Here is a 23,120-nt window from a genome sequence, read left to right as displayed (position 1 = left end):
CCTCGATCTGTCACTACAGGCCTTTGTAAAAAGTCTCTCTACAGATTTCTTGTAGGCCCCCTTTAGATACTAGAAGCTGCTATAAGGTCTCTCTGGAGCCTTCTGTTCTCCAGGCTGAACAACCCCAACTTTCTCAGCCTGTCTTCATAGGAGGTGCTCCAGCACCCTGACCATGTTTGTGGCCTTCATCTGAACTAGCTTGAGCAGGTCCACGTCCCTCTTGTGTTGGGGACACCAGAGCTGAATGCAGCTGCCTCATGAGAGAGGGGTAGAGGTATTATTCCTCACATCTTAAAGGGCATGCAAAGTACTCACCCAACTTACTACACTTCCACCACAGGGACTGTATACTCATGGTAGCAAAACAAGACTCACAGTAAGTTTTCAAGGAAACAAGGGAAAAAGGCAGAGTATGCACATATTTGTTTCAGAAGGGTGTCCATGCATTTGAATGTTAGCTTGGAAGGCAGATAAGTATGAATAGTCAAAGGAAATAATAGAAACAACCCTGACATGACTACAGGTTAAACCAAAGCAAAAATGCTGAACGCAGCATGGTTTTGAATTAAACTGAGGTTTCCCTCTGAGCGTGTGAAAACTTGAATCCCCCATAAGACCTGTAAATAAAGGGTGAGATTATGTGTTTGAAATGCAAGCCCAAATTTTGTACCATGTGGGACTCCACAACGAGACCTTCAGACCCCAGGGTTTCTGAAGTACTTCGCACCTCCTGTGCCCCCAGGAGCAGAGGCTGTGCCTCAGGTAGCCGGGCTCGCTGCCCCGCCGGCACCTCAGCGAGCATAAGCTGCGATAGCCCGCAGCGATAAACGCAAGCACCGGGCTGCGTTTTTAGCCCTTCTTTGAAAGATGAGTGTGAACGCACCAGCCGCCGGGGACTCCGCCGAGCGCTTCCCGACCGGGTGTGTGCAGCCCCGAGAGCCGGCAAGGATCGAGCCCGCCGGGGGGCCAGGCCCGCGGCTGCGGGGAGGCTTAGCGTCGTCGATCAGAAGCGGTTCGAGGTGCCGGTACAGGCGAGCCGGCGGGGACGATAGTCTTTGGCGTTAGCTGCGGCGGGCGGGGCGGGCGCGGGCGCTGCCCGCCGGCGGTGCGCTGAGGAGAAGCGAAAGCGAAGGGAAGGCTGCGGGCGCCGGGGGATCCCCCCGCCAGTGGAGGTGGCAGCGCCGCTGCCTGGAGGGTGAGACACGTGGGGGAACCGGCCGCGTGTGTGCGTGTGCATGCGTCCCGCAAGTCCTCGGGCACTTCAGGGCGCTGCGACTGAGCCTGGCCGGGCACTCCCGCCCCAGATGGTGGTGTCCCGGGCAAGGCAGCAGCCGGCGATGCTGTGCTGCATGCCCGGCGTGGCTTTCGTCCCCGCTCTGCTCGTCAGCTGGTCCTCGGCCGCCTTCATCACATCCTACGTGATCGCCGTGCTGGCGGGGCACGTCGAGCCCCTCGTCCCCTACATCAGGTGAGGCTGGGGCGGCGGTGGGAGCTGGTGAAGCGCCGCTGCTGACACCCGGCTATGAGGCGGTGCCTCAGCATGGAAAGTCCGAGGGGACCGCCGCACCGCCGGCTCCGCTGCTCCTTTCCCCCGCAGCGCTGCTGTGGGGCTCCCCGGAGGAGGAGATGCAGCAGTGGCAGTGGAGGGGAGGCAGAAGGGACCCGCTGTGCTGTGTGCGCCTGTCACCCATCACAGCTTCAGCACTCGGGGCTCTCTGAGAGCAGCAGTAACAGAACGCGGATGGACGTGGTAGAAGGAACCTGAAACAGTTTTCTGCTGGAGCCAAAGCATGCTGCAGGCCTGATCCTAGCAAAACTTAAGGAGTAAATGATGGAAATGTGGGTTTGTTTGTGGCTCCAGAACTGGGCCAAAGATGGTGGCAGGTTTCGAAGCCCCACAACAGCTTTTGTGGGGGACATACACCCCCAAGAAAATGCATCTTTAAAATTTCAGCATAGGAGCAATGAGTGTAAAAGGCTCCCCAAGCCTTTTCTACTATAGAAAGGAATCTCCTTTTTATAACCTTGTCATTTAAGCAGAATTCTATATAAACCATTGTTTATACATTGCTGATATTAACGCTTAAATCTGAGCTGTGAAATCACTACTACTCAGTTCTTAGTAGACTAAAGGTAAACCAGAAATCCAAAAGTGGTTTGATATGTAGAAGATCTAAAATAGACTTTAAATTAGACCTAATTCCTTGAAAGACTTTATGAACATGCATAATTCCTGAAGATTGCGAACCTGATTTGTGCATACACGTAAATTTCATTGAAAAGTAGGGTCTATCATCCTAAGCAAGTAAGATGGTGCAAATGACACTGCAACCCGGAAGAAAATTTGCCTTCTTTCAAATTGAGCCAAAGAAAATTGGGCTTCATGCTTATGTTAGCAAAACTTTTTAAGATCATCTGCCCAAAACTGGACTCGGCTCTTGGAAAGCCTTGTTCTTGTACATGCACAAATACCCTACTGCCTTTGTGGTTATACTCATGCTCTTCCTTGGTTGCATGCACAATTTTGCTGACACAAAAGTGCTTGTAACCAGTGTAGTTTATTCATTCTAACCAAGAAAAAGAAACTATTTGATATAACTTTGTCCAGGCTCAGCACATGGTTTGTGCTCAGAAGGATTTTGAGGTACCGTAGTAAGAAATTTGACAGATGATGTTTCTTATTTGAAGCCATGTCCTTGAAGAAAATATATGAGAGAATAGGATGAGCTTTTTTTGGTACAATTGTTTTTGCAGGCAAGTTTTTGACAGCCTGGATATCTCAGTTGTGTCATTCTATGTAAAAAGGTAGACCAAACCTGTAACTCTGATGAATGTATCGCAGATGCCTTAGTTATTTCAATCTAACAGAACACCTCACTGAAAACAAAACCCCAACGTTCTTATACGTTAAGTAAGGGATCACAATAAATGTCCACATACTTTAAACCTCCCCAGGATATATGAGGCTGTGTCAGTCATTCAAAAACTCCAAACAAACAACAAACAGTAACCCAGTCACATTTCAGGCCTCTGAATTTGCTAATAAAGTTTTTTAATATATGGATGTCTTGCTTATCTTATATCCTTTTAACACATTTGAACTAAGGATATACACTGACTGTTGGTGAACAATCTGTAAAGCCACGTGATCTAAGCATATAATCTTCGTTGAAGGTGCACTTGGGAGAAATAGGATGATTCCTTTTAGAGTACTCAGTCATTCCATAGTTCATATGCTTATTGTGCAGGTTATTTCTTTAGCCTAAGGAGTTGAATCATGGGATTAAGAATGTGATTTAGTGAAACTTAAGAGTGATAAAGAAGAGGAAGAATGTTGCAACATTTCAGTTGTGCAATATCTTAAAATAAACTATAAAAATTACTTAGAGCTTATACGGGGAAATTCCAGTTACAGAAAGAAGGAAAATACTGACAAATTTTATTTCAAAGTTTCTGTAATTCTTATTTGCATTCCTCAAGTAACCCATCTGTGCCTTGAGGTAACTTGTTAATTTTGTTTATCATGTAACAGATGTCGCAGTGAGAGAAAGACCACATCTAAATTTGTCATTGAAACTGTGCTAATGGCTCATCAAGTAAACCACATAAATACATTTCTGGGTAGATAAAAATGAATATGACTTTGTGTTTTCTAGCAGCTGAAGTATAAAAAGTGGTCAGGTTATGCCCAAATTAGTCCTTTTGCTCATACTACTCACAATCCAAACCAATTTGGATATGCTGGGGTGGCTGTTTGGTGGTTTGAATTCTCAGGGAAAGAGTAAGGGAATTTTTCTTGAGGTATTTGCTGCCAGATGGTACCTCTGGATCAATCAGAATCCCTCTAGGCAGAATTTAACCCTCCCACTTTAAAAAATTAGGACTTTGGTTTGAAGAGAAATAGTTTATGATGGCTATGAAGAAAACATTATGATGATGAATCTTTTGGCCCTAAAATATTTATTCCCTGTCTCTTCTGAATTCTTGTCTTTTCATTCTTCAGAGGACTGTTTGTAGAATTCTGCTACATGAGATTGATACACAAATCCTGTCATGCAGGGTTTGTATGGTGATTTCCATGGTGGTTGTGCTCACCTATGTGCCGTAGCAAATAAATGAGCACATTTTTGTTTCATATGTCCCATTCGCTTTTTTCATTTTCATGAAAAAAAAAAGTAGCTGTCACAAATACTTTTTTATTTTCTCTTTTTTTCAAAGCAGGAGATCAGAAGCAGAACAAAAATATACCTAAGTCTTCACTTAGCTTCAGGGATTTTATAGTGGAAAATACAGCATTAAAAAGATTGTGTCCTTAAGGGACAATACAGCAGTGCAGAACTTTGTAAATACATTGTAGATATGATACAGTATTCTTGGCTTCAAGTTTCTTGAAAGCAGACATCTAAGATTATTGAGTTTGAAAATACACAATAGCAAAATTCACCTATAAACTTTATTTAGCTTGGGAAAAGCTTTAATTAAAAAATTAATGGAGTTCAGTGCAATTTCATGTTATTTGGATTGCCTCTTATGTTTTGAAATGTTCCAAGAACTTCATATGGCTTTCTTTGCATGTGCTGATTTCATTTTCTTCTCACCTAAAGTCCTTCAAAAGCTTTGAAGTGATTACAGTCAGGTACTTATCATAGAGCAGTTTCTGATTTGAAAAAGTCCTTCAAGATGGTCAAAAGTTGACCACTTTTTAAATGGAGTCTTTTGTTGTATTTATGAAAGCACTCCAGAGACGTAAGGATAAGCTGTGAAGTTCAAGGTTAGAAAATGGGCTAAATGAAGCATAGATTAAGTTGATTTTAAATGATTTATTTGTCAAAATGATTTTTAAATGTTAAAAAAAAAGAAAAAGATTCACTGTACTGTTTTCATTGATTCTCCTATCAAAGAGAAACAAGACTAACACAGCATACAGCTAGAGCAAGCTTCAGAAAGCATTACAGCAAGAAAATACGGATGAATAGGGATTCTTAATGTCTGAGGAGTTGTAAAAACTTGTCTAAAAGTCTGGTCCAGGCTTTTGCTGCCTGAGAATTTGGAAACAATCTACTAAAAAACCCCAACCAACAGCAACAATGAAAAAAAACACCTACCCCCCCAGAAATCAAACCCAAGTTTTTCCTCTATTTTTTTGCAGTCTTTTCATGGGAAAGTATTCTTTCTTCACCCTTCACTTTCTTCCTTGCATTCTTGGTGTATCACTTTAGCAACTGATTACACAAATGCTTCTGTAATGTAGAAGGCATTTGAGAGCAAATATTAATTTTTAAAACAATGTATCTTTTGTTATGGTCATACTCTTCTGGCTTGCATTTAACAAAACTGTCAGAATCTTTGAGAATGATTGCTTATGTAGAGTGCTTTCTCGTTTGGGTGTTAAGCGTACAGCATTCATGCTGAGCGCCTGTCATTTTGGCTGCGCTTAGTGATAGGTTCAGAAGTTTAACACCAAAAACTAATAATCCACCCTCACTGTTGGAATGAAGAGCATTCACCTTGAGTTGCATAAACCCCCAAATTCTAGCTAGTACCTACTTGTCCCATTGTACACCTAAGTGAAGTTTTTTCCTCAGAATCTTTGCTTAATTTCCACTGGACTTTGATGTTACCTAAAATGCTTACATGTTTATGTTTCTGGCTGTAGAGTTCCTTGAGTGCTTCTGTTTACACACACAACAGTGCCTCTTGGTACTGCTGAGTAACTGAAAACTCAGCTCACACCCAAATTATGTAAAGGATTCTGAGTTAGTTGTTTTCCATTGTCTTGACCAACAGAGTCTGATCAAATAGATATCAACTGGTTCTACATTAGATAAAAGAGGTGATGGCATCTCAGTATTCTTCTGTCACTGATGTACTCATTTTGTATAAGAGTCCTGCTTGAGGGAATATTTTCATAGGAGTATGTCCTTCCTGCCAGGAAAAGGCATTCTTGGGGATAGGTGATGGCACATATGTAGGAAAAAGAGGGAAGAGGATTCTATGATGAAGGTACTCCATTTTCTACATAATATATATTTGTATATATGTTGTTCTTCATACGTATGTGTGCATATAAATTCTGTAGATATTCTCATGCTCATGCTCCGTTGGTCTGTTTCAGTGAACATCTAATTAATCCCTATAAGGGTGAATTACTTCAGTAGAAGAGACTTACAACACCTTGGGTTTAAAGTACTCTTAAGCTGTATCTACATTAGTAAATAAAACCATGCCTAGGAAAATTCCCAAGCATTGGAATGCAGTTACTCTCCTGGAGTATAATCCTTTCAAACAAATCAGGAAATTAAGCCAAATTTTCACACATCTTGAATACTGAGTGCCATTAGCTATGTTTTACTCTATCACAGCGTTCATTTGGCAGATAAAAGAAATGTCATTTCTAAAGTGTCATTTATGTGATCGTTTATGTCATTCATAAGTAAAGTCACATCTTTGAATATTGCATACAGAAAAAGAAGAAATACAGTTCAAATAGTATGATCTAAAAAAAAAAAAAAGATTTATTTCTAAAAAGAAAGATTCAATATTGCAAATAGAGCTTGTCCTGGGCATGACGTGCTGTATGGAATACCTCTTTGGTCAGTTTGGGTCAGGTGTCCTGTCTCTGCTTCCTCCTGCCTTCCCCTCCTCCCTGGCAGAGCATGAGACTCACAAAGTCCTTGGTCAGACTAAACATGACTTAGCAACAACTGAAACCATCATTGTTATCAGCGCTGTTCCCAGGCTGAAAGTCAAAACCACAGCACTGCACCAGCTAAGTAGCTACTAAGCTACTAAGGAGAAAAATGGCTGCTACTGCTGAACCCAGGACAGAGATTAAATGTGCAGCAGATGACATTCCAGTTATTCCAAATGTTTAAATGTCTTGCGCACATAGCATGTTTCATGGACCTCAACTAATTTTTAATTTCTTTTTCTTCCTCTTTTAGTGACACTGGAACTAAACCTCCAGAGAGTGGTATCTTTGGTTTTATGATTAATATTTCAGCACTTTTAGGTATGTATAAAGTACTTCGTTTGAACACAACAAGGAAATGAACACTAGCAAAAACTCTCTCTCTACATTGTAGCCCATACAATATTCTGCAGAAAAAAAAGCTACTTCTCCATACAATGTTCTGCAGAAAAACTGCTTCACAGTTAAATGGCAATATCAGATAGATGGAAGCACTATTTAGGGGACCAGGTCATTAAAGTCAGTATGTGAAGGCTTAGAGGCACTTCTGTATCTGAAGAGCACCTCATCTGTCCAAAGTAGTCAATGTATATGGAAATAAAAATTGGAAGAAGGATGGTATAATTACTTGCCAAAACCTGTATCTTTGGCATAAGAAGACATTTGATATTAGGATGCTGCAGCAAAGGGAAGAAGAGTATTGAAGCAACACCTGGTTTCCTCTGCAAGATGCCTACTTCTCTGCTAAATGTCTGCTGGCCTTGAATCAGGAAGTTTGGAATGTTCTATTTTCTTCTAGGGGATGAAGGACCAAGAGCTGTGTGTGCCTGTATACATTTAGTCCATGATGGCCTTCATGCAAAGAAAAAAAATCATGTATTTTACCTTTTCTAAGAGCCTCATTCCGTCACTATCTTGGTGGGTTTCCTACAGTCTTACGACACCAGGAGAAAGTTACCTGATTTATTTTTCCAGCTGTAAATAGACTGAAACTCTATTCTGTGCTATTGAACTGTGGAATACAGTCTCCAGCTTAGTGTATCCTGATGAACCACAATCTTCTAATTCAGCAGAGGTGCTTGTCAGGAGTGACTGGCATATTGATCACATAAACTGGAATAAAATCTTTGTGTGGTGGTTTGGGGACATTGCTGTACTAAAGAGCAGCTAGAATTGGCCCAAAAGCTTTGAAAATATTTTCTGGATACAAAGTTAGTTACAGTTTTTTCTATTTACACTCCTCAAAAATGTATTAATTCATCAGAGCATCCATTATAAGGAACAGTATAAATATCCTACTTCCAGTTTATGATTCATTTCCATCTAACATCTATTCCTGATGTGGAATGTCAATACCTCTGTTCCTAAAATGCACAGGAGAATGTGATTTAAATTAGGGTTTTGCTTGAAGTGATGTGCAGTGATTTCTAGATAGCATTAACGTGTGAAGTTAAGACTAAGATGTTAAGACAGTTATATATGGAATAATACACCTGAAATTCACTACCTTCCTTCTTCATCCCAGCAGAGTTGAAGGCAGTATTATTTTCTGTATGCTAATGTGTTACATGGCAAGCTGTTTAAATGTAAGCAATACATCATCACTGAAAAAAAAATCCATAATTTTTGTTTTTCAGGTGTAATTACAATGTGCATCAGATATTTATTAATAGAGAAGCAAAATGAGTCGTCGCACTTTATTAGGTCTTCATGCAATGTGTTTTCATTATGTATTGGATTGATGGGCTGTACTGGAATGGGCATAGTTGCAACTTTTCAGGTATGACCGTAGATTTCATATCACGAATGAAACAAAATTTGTTTTACCAGTTCAAAAAAATCAGAACTATAAGAGTGGCAAATATTATCACAGTGTGGATACTTGGCAAATGCTCCTGCCTTCTTTCAGTAGCTTTAAAAAGACAGCTTTGCTTTCTTCCTATACACTAGATCTTTTGCTTGTGCAGTTATGTTAGTAAGGGAGTTTGTGTGTGCTTGTCTTGTAACATGTCTGCACTAGAAAACAACTTCATATAGATGCTTTTGCTGTAATTTTTACTATGAAAATCTTCCTGTAAAAAAGCTTTGCTTTTCACAGTTTAGTTTGCTTACAGTCAGGGCAGAATAACTCAGACTAGCAAAAGCACCTGTATTTTTAGCTTCACACTGCCAGCATTTTCTACAGAATAAACTAGACTTATCTGACAGGTTAGAACATTGAGCACAATATTTGCCCATTGTTTTGAATCTGCAGGAGATGGAATAACAACATATTAAGTCTTTTGAAAGAGACATGTAGAATTACCAGTTACAATACCAGAAAGGATAAGACATCTCATTATAAACCAAAGAAGTCCAGCCCACGGTGTCTGAAAGAAAATTCAACAGAGAGGAAAGATATTGAAAGGTTTATTGAATTCTTTTCACCTTTTCTAGTGTGGAAGTGTGTAATAGGGCATCTTTTAACACAAAGAAGTATTTGGACACTTGCTCTCCAAACTTTAGCTCAGAACCAAGTCAAGTTTAGTTGGCAGGTAGTTTGAGATACTGCCTGTAAATCTGTGAAAACAGGCAAATTGTTCCTTTGAAAGATGGCCTCCCTTGGGGAACATTTTGGTAAATATTGTTGTGCTCATATAATAACCAGACAACACATGGAGAAATAAAAATAAAAATTGTCAGGGCTTCAGCTGCCAATACAATTTTGCATGTAATCGACATGGTATTTTCAGGCAAAAAACTGCCTTAGACTGATATCTTGCTCTTTTTGGTTGCAGTGACTGTGGATTGCAAACACTACAGGCACTGTAGTCTATTCTAAACACACAATTCTACTTTTGAATATCTGTACTTTTATTGATCAGGTTTTAGATTTAGATGTGTCACAAAAAAAAATCAGATAACGGAGAACAGTGTTGCTTGAGTGAAATAGAAAACAAACTCTGCTTCAATAAGGAAAAGACAAATCAGGAATGCAAAATAATTTGGGAGAGTCAGGGAAGCAGAAAGTTTGACCCTAAAGTTTCCAGTTATAGCACTGGTTCTTTTCTAATGTTTATTGCCTCTCATTGCCTGTTCATAATCTCCTTCCTCACCTAAATTTTCTTTCCTCTACTCTGATCTCACTTTCCACATTAAGTGCAGTTTGTAGGAAGGGTTCAGAACACAGCAAGGATCTAATCAGCCTAAGAACCCAGTCTAGCTGATTTTTGAGCATACTTGATTGCCCAGGAAGATTGAAATGGTGGCTGCAAGTTTTCAGTCATTTAAGTGCATAGCGTACAACTGGGAAACATTAAACTCTTATCCCCATTTACCATTAGAATAACTGAGACATGAAGAGGCTGTGAGATTTGCTCAAGATCAGGTGATTGTTTAATATCAGGAGACCAAAGCAAAGCTGGAGTTACAAGTTGTTGCTTTAGCGCTCCATCTAGTCCATCTTATCAGTGGGTTGCTTAGAAAAATCACATTCATGTGCACTATATGTTTCTTAATACTCATTTGTCCCCAGCAAAGTGAGCTAACACCATACCCACATACTGTAATGGAGCTGATTTACACTATTGGCCATCATTTCATCTTCTGTTTCCCCAAAAGAAAATATTCCGTTTGATAAAAAGGCTTCAGTGTGAAATTATACTGGAAATACTGAACATTTGCTTTTATTTACTCAAATCTAGTGCCATTTGTGGCAAGTCTTTTAAGTAGTGTAATTAGTTGTAAGGAAATTTTTTTCACCCTTCTTGTTTCAGGGTAAGATATGGTAGGTAACATGAGGGGTTAATGGTAGTGGTCTCAGAATACTTAGCAAAATCGATAAAGGAGGTGAGAGAAAACACTAGTAGTGCATCCTCTAAAAGTGAAAGAGTTTCTGATAAAATCAATAACTGTCATGAATAAGGTGTTTGTTCTCTCTTTTAAATAGCACAGTGCTTAAAATACAGACATGAAAAACATTGGAGGGTTAGCTTTAAGAAGATACTCGGATAAGGAAGGAAAAATCCAGTAGCCCTTAACGAATAAGGCAAAGCAAAAAAAAACAGGTCTTTGCAAGTCTGGTTTTGCCTGTTTGACGTTGCATGTGGTTCAAGAGATATCTTCTTGTCTTTGAGTAGGAAACTTAGGAGGCTTACCATAGCAGAAGTAGCAACATTTCCCAGGTTTTATAGAGGTTGAGTGTGATGTTTTAGGGAAACAGTAGCATTTTCATGGGTGCAAGATCGTGTTAGAAAGGTTCTGTATAATGTGTATGAGGCTAAATACAAAAGCCAACAGTTATACTTGCTTAATGCTTTCCATACCAAATCTTGTAATTCCTATATGGAAAGCAAAAAGTGGAACAGAGGAATAAAAAATGCAAGTATAGATGAAATGCCACTTAAATACCTGTGTGAGGAGCATGCTTTAAAATCTGACAGAACTTAATAGGTTACAGAGATAGAAGGGAATGTGTAGAAAGAAAAGCATGGGAAAAAAGCGTTTAAAAGAACATGTGAACATACCATCACAAGACAAAGAAAACAGTGGCCTCCAGGCAGGAAATATATGAAAATATGTAATGAAATGATATAGGTATGTTTTCATGAATCACTAAAATAGAAGTGTACTAGGTCAGGTCACAGCACATGTTAGGTGACAGAAAAGAGCTTTAAAGCTGATTTTGCTGTCTGATACTGGATTCCAAGGTAGCACAACTTTGTAATTTTTTGAAACATTTATAGAATACAATAACTTCTCTGGAATCTTCATCTGTTTTGTTGCTGGATATTCTACTTATTTGTGTTTTAAAGGAGACAATCTTCCATTCGTAGGGTATTACAAAATTATAGGCCACATACAGTGTTACTGGAATTGTATACACACTTTAAGTGTTGCGGAACTTGAATAAAAGTAGCTGATGATGTGAAGAGTAGGAAGGCTGAATAATTTATGACTGACAGTGTAAGACCTTCATATTAAGAGCTTATTTTAGCTCACACTTTAAAAATAAATATGTAACTAATTTTCTGCTCTTTTCCTGGAGCCTTGTGTCTGGACCTATAGCAGTCACTGTTTAGAACAGCTTCCATGAAACTTTACCATTTGTTAGAGCAGGGCCACACAAATGCAGATTAGCCTTTCAATAACAAAAGTATGAAAATCTTTGGCAGAGTAGAGGGGAAAAGGAAGTATAGGAATGTCTTAAGAAAAACAGAAGCCAGTTCCTGTTTGTGGAAATATTAACCGGTAGTAGTCCAACTGCTGAACAGCCCTAGCATGGATTTTTCTTTCATCTTCCCTGTGTAGACTGTTGGGAGAAGGGACTGTTTCTCACTGCTTGTGTACTCTCAGCATAATATGTCTACCATCTTCTTAGGGCTTGTTGATACCACTGTACAAATAGTAGCAGCTAATCATTGCACTGATTTTCTTTCCAGGAGCTGTCTGTTCCCAGTGTCCATGACATAGGAGCTTTGGTGGCATTTGGCTCTGGTGTTGTATACATTACCCTTCAATCTATAATCTCTTACAAGTCCTGTCCACAATGGAACACTTACTTGGTGTGTCACATAAGGATGGCCATATCTGTAATATCATGTATTGCTTTCATTCCCAGTATCCTTTATGGTGTATCCCACGGTTTTCCCTTTATGTGTTCATGATCTTTATTTTAAGTTTAACCATCGCTGATAAAAGATGAAAATGAGGTTACAGTCTCTGTAGGGGGCTCTAATATTTATGCTATAATAATGCTTATAGCATGTCGAGACACCATTAATAGCATAAAGATGAGTCTCAGGGTCTTCTAAAAAGCGGTCTGCCTTCTTTCAGTGGTATATCTGGATCAATGTCAGAGTGTTCTTCATAAGATCATGCAATAATAAAACTAGACCAACTTTCCAACCTCCTTCATTTGAAGGAGAAAGGCTTGCAAAAGGGGGGGCACTGCTTCTAATATGAACCTAACACATAGACGTATAAAATACAGTGGTATACATTAGATTTCTGTCAAGCCTAAGCGAATGCTTTTGATCATATTGGTTTGAGCTTGGCTTCATTAGATGCCTCCCCTAGAGACACATTCAATACACTTACTGCCTTTTCCCCCAGCCTGCTGAAATTAGAGTCATCCCACTGATTATATTGGTCTTTAGGTGATCTGCCAGTGTTATAAAGTTGTTGCAGCCAATCATCCCATCAGCCAGCCAGCTACAGCCTACTTCTGGTTTCAGCAGTTATGAAAGTACTCTTAAAGAGGGTCCTAGTCCTGAGAAAAAGTTGTACAAATAAGGCATATATCGCGGACCAATGGAAGACAACATGGTTCCTCTTCTAACAATGCAGAACTCTGCCCTCACAGTTCTCAATCATGAATATGATATAAGTTTTGGAGTGTCTTCCCTTACTCTCTGTACTTCGGAAGAACCCACAGAAACCATTATTTGTGCAGAAAATTGTTTTGATTGCTGCTATCAGTTACCTCTCAATAATGTGCTTCATTTACTTGTGTTAATACTTAGATTTCCTATTCTGTTTGTTCAAGATCCTGTGTTACAGCAGGGGGAGATGGGGTCTTTTTTTTTTGTAAGCAGACATTTTCAATTACTCACTAAACTTTTATAGTCTCCTTTACGCTGTGTTTTTCCCAGTGATTGTGTTTGCTTCAAAAATTTCCGTGACAAAAATTGATTGGACTCCAGATGAAAAGGTAACATCTCACTAAGTAGCCAGCTTACTCTTTATCATATCACTGGGTGGGTTGTTATGCTTATCTAAAAGTGTATAGCACTAAAAACACTTCAGAAACTTTAGATAGTACATTATCACGAGCAGATTTGTGAAATCTCACCTACTGGTGGAATAGTTTCCAGTTATTTATTTCTTCAATAGAGAACTGTCTGTGGTTTGGGTAAGAAAACTTGTCATGGAAGGGTCAGTCTTCAGAGTGTTAGACTTTCATTTTAACAAAGTGTTTGAAACTTACTCAAAGAACAAATTGTATAGTTTCATTTGTTGAAAATGAACTTCAGACATGAAACACAAGTGGACCAATTTAATTCTGAAGTTTTGGAGGTTTTTTACAACCTTTGATTTCTCAGGTTTTCACCATTCTTTATTAAATAGTCTTTACCATTGTGATAAACATCTGGGATATGACCTGAAGCATACTAAAGTCAATATCAGGTATTTGAATTGATTTCAGTCATCTCAGAACCATAAGTATGAAAGGTATATATTCTTTTTGGACAAACTTTGTCTCATGGGGTATAAAAAAGCAGGTTGAATCATGCAGGAGTGTATCCAGCTAGAAAAGCTTAATAAAAGCAGACTTGGCAAATGTACTCCAACTGAACACTGGCGAGGCAGCTGTGAGATAAATCTTCACAAGTTAGATAATTTTAGTAATATCTACCTCTTAAAGTTTGTTTTGTTTTTTTACTTCAGATGCAAGGATGAGCAAATGTTTTTACTGAAACAGATGACATATTTGTTGATGGCATGTTAAGAAACACTCAACATTCTGCTTCTTTCATATTGCATGGGGGTTTTATGATGGTCTACTTGAAAACAAGGGTCTTACCAGGAACTGTCAAATGAGGGTAGCCCTCCATTTTAAAACATTGCGAGAATTTACTGGGTGGAATAGTACTACTGAACGCAGTGGCTCTGTGTAAAAGTCTTGACGTATGGGCACTTTTTGGAACATAGAATCATAGAATTATAGAATGGTTTGGATTGGAAAGGACCTTAAGATCATCTAGTTCCAGCCCCACTGCCATGGCAGGGATGCCTCACACTAGACACAGGCAAATTCGATAAGTATATTTATCATTCTGTAAAACCTAAATCTGAATTGACTATTATAGAACAGCATATTTGGAAGATGAATTGTAAATCACAGAATATTTGTTGGATTTACAAAAGTATATGGCTATTTTTATAGCATTCCACAGTTAATTTGTGAAACTCTTTTATCTGAAAATTGGTTTTATGTCTTATTTCATCAGGATTACACCTATCATGTTGTGAGTGCAGTCTGTGAATGGACGGTGGCCTTTGGTTTTGTCTTCTTCTTTTTAACATTCATTAGAGATTTTCAGGTTGGTATCTACATAATTTACCAGTGACTGAGAAGCACTATGAACTGTAGATAACAAATACAATAGAAAAATACCATTCTTTATCTCAGCTAGATATAGCAAAGCTATCCAGAAACAAATTATATCAGTCACAGAACTGATTTCTATCTACGTAATGAATATTTTTCCCCTGGCTTTTAATACATAAAAATCAGTTTCATAAATCAGTTTAATAGGTGTCTCAAAAATTATTCAGTAAATTAATATATTCTACTTATTTACCAAGCCTTTTGTAGAAAGAGACCCTCTAAAGGTGACATAACATCAAAATAAATGCTGCAACTAAACATAACAATCCAGTGCATTTCAACCACAGATGTTTCCTTTCTTTTATAAAATTACACATTTTGATATACATTCCTCACAATGCAAAGAATATAAAATACTTTGTGAAAAGTATTGGCATGAGAACCTTATGGTTTGGGTAGCTGGATCTAGTGATGCATCAATCCTGACTTTAAGGAAGAGAAGATATTAGTTAAAAGGAAAACACTTTCATATGACGTGTGGGAGGCATGCCTTGAACTTAGTTTCTTAGTTTTGCTTTGCTAACTCTTGTTTACACTGTGTGTTCCAGCTGCAGTGTTTTATGGGGTTTTTATTTGGTATAGGGACATAAAATGCTTGAAAAAAATACCAATGTGTGAGTTCTTAGCAAAAGAACTTCTAAAAAACTATAAAAAAATAAAAGAAACATTTTTCATGACAGGTGTGTTGTGGAGATTTGAGAACAAAATCTCCTGTATATATTGTAGTTGCTAGGATCGTTGGCTCCTTATCCTTCTCAGACTGCTGGATGTTTGTTTTCCCCATAAAGTAGTTGTATCTTTGCAAGACTGGAGTAGAGAGCTTAAGGTAGAAAAGACTGAGAACTGTTGCTTTATATCACAATTACAAAGACAAACTAACTCAGTTGTGACCGCTGCGATGTCATACCCCATACTAAGGTCTTTCATGTATACCATAGACTTACACAAATCCCCCCAAGTTAAAAACTAGAAACAAGCACTTGCATAACACTAGAAACAATTATCAAGATCACATATGTGAGCCAATTGGTGCTGTGGTAAATTGCTGGAGAAAATATCCTGACTTCATGGAGGTGGGATAGGAATTAAAATACTGAGAACCAAATCGTCTAAGTCCTCTGGAATAAAACCAAAGTTTGAAATTAGATCATGTAAAACTTGGTAATTAATTTACTTGCTTCTCCACTTATATGCTTGCTCAGCATGGAAGTGGTTAATAATTATATATAACCTATACTTAACTTTTATAAACATATACAGAAATCAGTTTTCATCTAAGGATTCAAAGCTAACATATATTTTGCTAACTTGGTAGCAAAATTTCTACACCTATTTACTTTTGATTGGTAGTACTGAATAGACCACCCTTAGGGCTTTCCAGTAAAAAAAAAAAAAAAAAAAAAAAAAAAAAAAAAAAAAAAAAAAAAAAACCAGAGATAGGCTCTGCAGAACAAAACACTTTTGGAAAAAAGGTGATTGTTCAAATTACTCAATGCATTATCTTAAATGCATCTAAACCTGACAAAAATATTGAGGCACTATTCAGAAATGCATGCATCATTAGATATACCATTTTGGGGGGGGAGGTATTTATTGGCAGTCCATCATTCTCTGATGTCTACATATATAGACATCTCTTTTATCAAAAGTATCTCTTTCATCAAAAGTTAGACTCTTCCTTTGGAGATACATACTTGAAGATAACGTTGTAGTCCTTAGAGCAGCTAAATCCGTTTCTAAGTCTGCTTCAGAGCACAGATCCCAAAGTGTTTAACACTGAAAGTTTAACTATATATATAAGTATTGTGAACATAATAAATAAGAGAAAGCAATGGGATTGAGCTAAGCAGAAATGCCGACATTTTAAATTACAGGCTAAAAATTAGCATGAAATCCAATGTTGGTGTTTGACAGTGACAGATAAAATCTTTAGATAGAATCTAAATTCTACCTGTTTTTTGTCCTAGCCAGTGCTCACAGAAAGCCAAACTGTTGATTCAGAAAAAACAATCACCAGACTCTAAGAAAAATAATTCTTCTCTTTTCTTTAGAATTTCTCACAATATGTATTTCACTTAAATGCATTTTTTTTTGTTTTATCTCATTATACTTTATATGATAGAACTGTCAATTTATCTTCAGCTGATTTTGTTTTATTTCTCTTTTAGAGAGTTTCTTTAAGGATATCAACAGAAATACATGAAGACTCCTGATAGTGGAAAAAATTATATTTTATATATATGAATATATTATAGGTTTCTTTTTACTCACAGAAAATGTTACAGAGGGACAGGGTTTCATAAAGAACCCATGCCGTTAACTCCACAACATCTATAACAGCATCCTCTAAATCATTTTAGAAACTTGCATCAATGTTCCTGCTACTTTTTCTGCAATATTTTGTAATTTTTATACTGTTTGGTATATTAAAAATACTGTAATAGAAGCAATCTGCAGAAGCACTTGAAAGTCATTCAAAGACCTGATTTCCTTAGCACTTTGCTTTTGGACATATCCATACCTTTTCATTTGCTGTGGTCTGACTGGCAACATTAGTTTTAAACTTGAGAAAGTATGTTTTGCAAATAGTTATGAGAGTCTAAAATGAACAGAAAACAGTATGGCTGAATTCCTGTTCTGTTAATTGGCAAGGGATGTGGAGGAAAGCGTGAGCAGAACTGGGCATCTTTCTTTCAAGACTAGAACTTTGCAGTTAGTAGATGGCAACACTATGCTACATCTTTCCGATAGCGGACACTATATACAAATACAAATCCTAGGAGAAGGTTAAAAGATGCTGCTTGAAAAATGTTGTCTAATCATCACGGCACTGTGTGTTTGTAAGAGTCTACCCCTTTTCCCCCTTCATGCACTGATGGCTATAGGAAGCTTGAAACTGAAGTGGGAATAGAAAGTAAATTTATGACATACTAAATGCACGATCTACTAAAGAGAAACCCTAGTTATAACTTGGTTAATAGAAGGCAGAAGTTTTCCAGCTGTGTTTCAACCTACAGTTGAAACAGAATGAAGAGGGCCTACAGAAGTCACTGGGAGCAAATGGAAAACAAGAGGTGGCACTACAGGTTCTCAGTTGTTCAGTTGTATGTGTATCAGTTTTATATACATGTAAAACTGAAGAAAAAAATATCCTGGAGAGCTTCCATAGTGTAAATATGGCACATTTGCTGCTAGAAACTTAATTCTGTAATGAAAGTCTTGGAAAAGAACTAATTGAGAGGTGAGATGTTACAAGCATCTGAAGGCAAAAGGGTACTTTGTGGACTGATGCACTACTTCCATTTTGTGCACTAGCCACTTGGCTATCAATCAAGTTCTCTGAAAATTACATTTGCCATAGTCTATCACAGTTTATGCAGAAGTATTGATGATTTTCAGTTGCTAATTTTCCATAAGATTTAAAAAAAAAAAGAAAAAAGTGTTTTGGAGAGTGGTGTCTGAAGACTGTCACCTGTTGATATTTCCTTTAATGTGTATTTTAAACTGTATTAAATTCAGCTGTTTCACAAATAAAAGAGTCTGTGTTTTCTTCATAAGTTCTTCCTAATAAAAACAGTTCAAACGTTTTTCACTGGCAGATTTGCTTTCCACTGTACTCAGGTTATCTTGCAGAGGTTTTCAGTTATGATAATGTTAAAAATCAAATCTAGTACTGACTAAATGAAAACTGTCTTGCTGATAAGGTATCCTGCAAAGGGCACGTATTCCTTCAAGTGAAGATCAGAAACTCAGTAGAAAATGTATAACAACCACAAAAAGTGACATCCTGTTAATTCTGAAGGCTGTGTTAAGAAAATACCATGTGTCTTAGTGCATTGAACATTGTACTTTTATGGCTTTTTATTCCTAGAAGTCTTAAACTAAATTATAAGGAGCTTGAAGCTGTTATTTCAAATTATGTCAGATTTCAGTTCAACAATTTAATAAACACTTTACATGGATAAAAGAAATTATGTTAACCTTGAAGTTCAGCCTTAACTACTGTTACTGTGGTTTTGCAGTGAATAATTTCACTGAAAGTACATTTAAACATTAAACAAAAAAAAAGGATTTTTTTTTTTTGTTCTGATTTAGGCAGGAAATCATCACAGTAAATTTCATAAGTTTCAAGGTGAGAGAACATTAAGAAAATGTTAAATCATCGTCCCAGTACAAGCCTCCTGTAACAAGTTCACACTTAGTTTATTTCTTAGTACTCTGTCCTCCTCAAAAGAACTGTATCCAGCCTACCCACCTTTAGAATTCTTAAAGTATCCTGTAGCGCAGAAAAAAGGGTGTTTTTTCCAGAGAATGTGGCTGAATCAAGATAATCTTGTTTGCTGAAATCAATGTGTTAATTCATTTTTCTGAGCTTTATTATGGTACATTTTTATCTAGGTTCCATTTATGACTGAAAGAATGCATTATGAACAGCTTGCCTTTTATTTAATTTCTTAAGCTAAAAACATTGACATGCACCAGCAGGCAGATAGAGACAATGGGTCGTTACCTTTTCATTTCTGTGGTGAACAACTATTGAAAACACTTCAGTTATTTGCTAGATCCAGGCAGCTTTTCAGTCAAGATCCTAATTATTTATTTGGTTGAAATATGAGTCGAAAAGTTGCAAGCATTTAAAGAAAAATATTCTAGCAAGTTGCACTGTTTTAGCTGTAGATAACTTTTGTTAAATTACACTTCAATTTTTCACAGCCAAGTATCTCTAGGGGTCAGTACAGATAATGCCACAGTACACTTTGGTTGCTTTGCAACAGACTCTTTTTCTTATATTTCCACATTTCTTAGCAACAAGAAATAGCTATTTTTTTTCATGGGAGCTATACAAGAAATATTTTCATTATCAAGTCCACATGATGTTTTCTGTTTGTCAGCCCATTGTGATTGACTGAGAAACCTCTTTTGCATAAGCTACAGTAAACCACATGACAGTTAATTGTTATTTTTAGCAATGATGCTAAATCGTTTCTCTACCCCTTCCAAAAGTGCAAAGCCTTATTTTTTTCGGTTGTGCAGCTTGATGTACTGATGAAATACTACCACTGTGGCCTCTATTGCGCATGTAAGAAGTGTCGTAAATCATGTAAGGATGAAAATCAACTTAAAACACCTAAACTCCACTTTGTCTTAAGGCACTGATTCTCCCACTGCTATTGCCTCCCATGTGTGCTCAGCCAGCAATCACCATGTACTGTACTTTTGGTTTTTCTCAAAAGGTATTATAAATTTTCATTTTTGATCTGCTCTGTTTGCATTCTGCTTTATCTGTGACAGAAGCATGGTTTTTCTGGCAGTCATAAAACAATCTTGTAGGCAAGGGGTTTATTATTTTGTGGTAAAACTGGTTTCAAAACTTTCAAGCAGACTAGAGGCATTGTGGCAATGTATGTCAGTAAGTTTTGGGTATTTCAGGATGAAGTTTGTAGGCATCAAGAGCTTGGTATTTAAAACTGCTCTGTAAATAGAAAGTCACAAAGTTGATTTCCTTGGAAGATGAGCTAATGTCTCTTTATTTGGGAGGAATTTGACATAACCTAAGGCAATTGCAATACGTTTTAATTTGTAAGATTTCTATCACTTTGACTAAAACTATCACAGCTGAGTGTCTTTCACTGCATTTGTGTGTATGTGCCCGTATGGCCCTTACATGCATACACAAACAGCACTGGCATGATGAAGCTTGACAGTGGGTAGTCTTACCTGTTGCTGTAATAACATAAACAATAATATTTGTATCTCATAAACAACAGAAGTCAGTTTGTGATCTTTGGCTGTGTTTTCTAGCTGGTACTGTGATGCAGAAAGAGTATTTCTCACCTTTTGAAGAGAAAACAGGCAACTTGTACATTTCATATCTGTATTTTTCCCAGTACACAATAGATGGCACTAGTAGACCACATGATCAGGGTTTATTTTCCATGTTCAGGCTAGCGAATACAATAGTTTTGTAGCTTGTTTTAAATATTTTTAATAGTCATCTGGAGACCCAGTTAAACGATCTTTTTATTATGCCTTTGTGGAAAACAAGTCAGATGTAAGTTTCCTTGCCATCCCTTCCTGCCTTAATCTAAGTAAATATGTTTTGCTACTGCAGCGTGTAGCTTCACAGCAACTTCAATATTTCAATTCATTTGTCTAAATCAGAGGAGCCACTTGCTGAAATTAGCACTGGTGCAAGCTGCAGTTCAGTTGTCATTATTAAGCCACTTCCTTTAGGAAGTTTTTCCTACCTTATTTACAAAGCAGAGGCATTTTACTCAGTATCTTCAACAGCTTTGTATCAGTTCTCAGTGTGTCCTCAGAAGAAAACATAGACCTTATTTCCATGAGCCAAAGAACAAGATTTTAGCATTTCAAAATTGTAACCATTTTGCACCCAGAAACAGTGACATGTCAGGTTGTAAAAAAAATTCAAGGCAGCTGCTGTATCTAAACTCCACTTCTGTTCACATATAACAAGAGTGTTTTCAGTTATTTCCTTGCCTAATTAAACACTTGGATAGCTTTTTTGCATGTCTTCTGTGAAGTGTAACGATAATCCAGGCCTCTGAACTTCTGTAATTTTACCTGAAATAATGCAAGTTCAGCATTTCTGGTCTTAAATAAGCCACGCTGAGCATAGATGTTCCTCTAAAAACTCTTGTGAAATGTAGAAAGGATTTTTTTATATATATATAAATATATAAAGTGCTTTAAGAAAGTGTGAATACTTTGTTCTTGATAGATATCTTTAACATGGTAGAACCTTCTTACTCCACAACATGACTCCTCTCCCAACACACATTCATAAATTCATTGCACATAGAAGGTGCATTTCAAAGATGGTTTCTCTGATGAACATCTAAACTTTCATCATGAGATCTGCAGGAACAGACTTTCTGTAGCCCTGCTTCCATTAGAGGTATTAGCAGTTGGCAGATCTTGTAAAGAGCTAACTTTCCTTCCTTTTATACTGCATCAAATAGGTGAAACACATTAGATGGTTTTCATGGACTTTTTTCCTTTTGAATTATTCAAGAGTATTTTGCTGTGGCAATGTGAAGAAGAAGAGTGGCAGAGCACAGATCCACATCAGCTTGGTAAGGTGGTCACAGCCAGTGTCACTTGAGCATGCAATGTTCCATACAGAGTTAGGTCAGTATTAGAAGATCATCTGTCTGCAGTAGGGGTTTTATTTCATATTGTTTTGCTTGGCAAAGGTGGAAACCACACAAAAAGTCAATAGCTTAAAGTTATTTTTTAAAGTCTCGTGGAAGAGAAAGGAAATTCTAACCAGGAAAATAGGAAATAACACTGGTAATGAGATACAATATGTGCCTTAGCTTCTGTCTTTGTTCATAAAGGCTCTTCTTTATCTTTGCTCATTTTAGCTAGAATCTGGAACTATTTTCTGACTGTCTATGGGTGTCTGGGTGATGCAATTCTTCAGCAATATTACAAGTTCAAAGGTTTTATTATTATTTTTTTTCCAAATCAACCAGCTTCCTCCTTGACTGTCCAAGCGGAAATAACCCAAACCCCTTGACTATGCTCCAATCGAATTATCTGAAACAGGGGCTTATGCAGATAGGCTTTGTCATGACCCAGCATTTCTAGGCTGGCTCTGGTTTTTTGTTTTGTTTTGTTTTGTCTTTTTTCCTAATAACTTGTGCTAGATTTAATTAATTAAGGTCACCTGAGATAGTGAAAAACAATTACTTTGGGGTTACCTATATTATTGTTTTATGCAATTGCTAGTCTCTTCCCCAGGATAATTTTTCAAAGGAAAATAATTGGGCTTTTTTCTTTTCAAAAAATATAACTTTGTACAGATTTGAACTTTAACTAGGACTGCACATAAAAATCTCATCTTTACTGTTCAGAACTGATTTTGATGATAGCTCTTGATCATAAGACAAAATGTGATATTCAAAAGTTCCTTCTGATGAATTAGCACTCTGTTCTTATAGACAGCTATTTAATCTTTGAAGATCAAAATTCAATAGAAAATAAGAACCTTTACTGAAAGGAAAAGTCATCTCGAAGGAGGTGATCCTGCCCCTCTACTCTGCTCTCATGAGACCTCACTTGGAGTATTGTGTGCAGTTCTGGTGTCCTCAATATAAAAAGGACATGGAACTGTTGGAACAAGTCCAGAGGAGGGCCACAAGGATGATCAGGGGACTGGAGCACCTCCTGTATGAAGATAGGCTGAGAAAGTTGGGGCTGTTCAGCCTGGAGAAGAGAAGGCTGCATGGAGACCTCATAGCAGCCTTCCAG

General features: G+C 37.6%; 1 protein-coding gene across 2 annotated transcripts; it reads left to right on the top strand.

Moving 5' to 3' along the window:
• The first annotated feature begins 986 nt into the window (after positions 1–986).
• Positions 987–18,259, top strand: DRAM1 (DNA damage regulated autophagy modulator 1). Of its 2 annotated transcripts, none has more exons than XM_061371902.1 (7): positions 987–1,468; positions 6,945–7,012; positions 8,329–8,471; positions 12,112–12,289; positions 13,315–13,382; positions 14,683–14,775; positions 17,012–18,259. In XM_061371902.1, exons 1-7 carry the CDS (start codon positions 1,236–1,238, stop codon positions 17,054–17,056), a joined length of 828 nt encoding a protein of 275 aa, XP_061227886.1. In that variant the 5' UTR covers positions 987–1,235; the 3' UTR covers positions 17,057–18,259. The 2 variants fall into 2 exon arrangements, with proteins under 2 accessions (XP_061227886.1, XP_061227887.1); XM_061371903.1 differs by having other exon boundaries at positions 990–1,468; positions 13,324–13,382.
• Positions 18,260–23,120: the final 4,861 nt, after the last annotated feature.

The sequence above is a fragment of the Neopsephotus bourkii genome, unplaced genomic scaffold (genome assembly GCF_033783945.1).
Source record: "Neopsephotus bourkii isolate Nb327-2 ecotype Australia unplaced genomic scaffold, CSIRO-AGI_Nbou_v1 NB_1589, whole genome shotgun sequence".
Taxonomy (NCBI): Eukaryota; Metazoa; Chordata; class Aves; order Psittaciformes; family Psittacidae; genus Neopsephotus; species Neopsephotus bourkii.
The sequence above is the reverse complement of the archived record's forward strand: the minus strand, read 5'-3'. Positions and strand labels throughout refer to the sequence as shown.

Excerpts from the sequence above, each read along its gene's own strand:
- DRAM1 (XM_061371902.1), top strand. The coding sequence starts at position 1,236 with ATGCGTCCCGCAAGTCCTCGGGCACTTCAGGGCGCTGCGACTGAGCCT. Across the intron at positions 1,469-6,944 it reads CCCCTCGTCCCCTACATCAG|TGACACTGGAACTAAACCTC; the intron begins GTGAGGCTGGGG and ends TTCCTCTTTTAG. Across the intron at positions 8,472-12,111 it reads GCATAGTTGCAACTTTTCAG|GAGCTGTCTGTTCCCAGTGT; the intron begins GTATGACCGTAG and ends TTTTCTTTCCAG.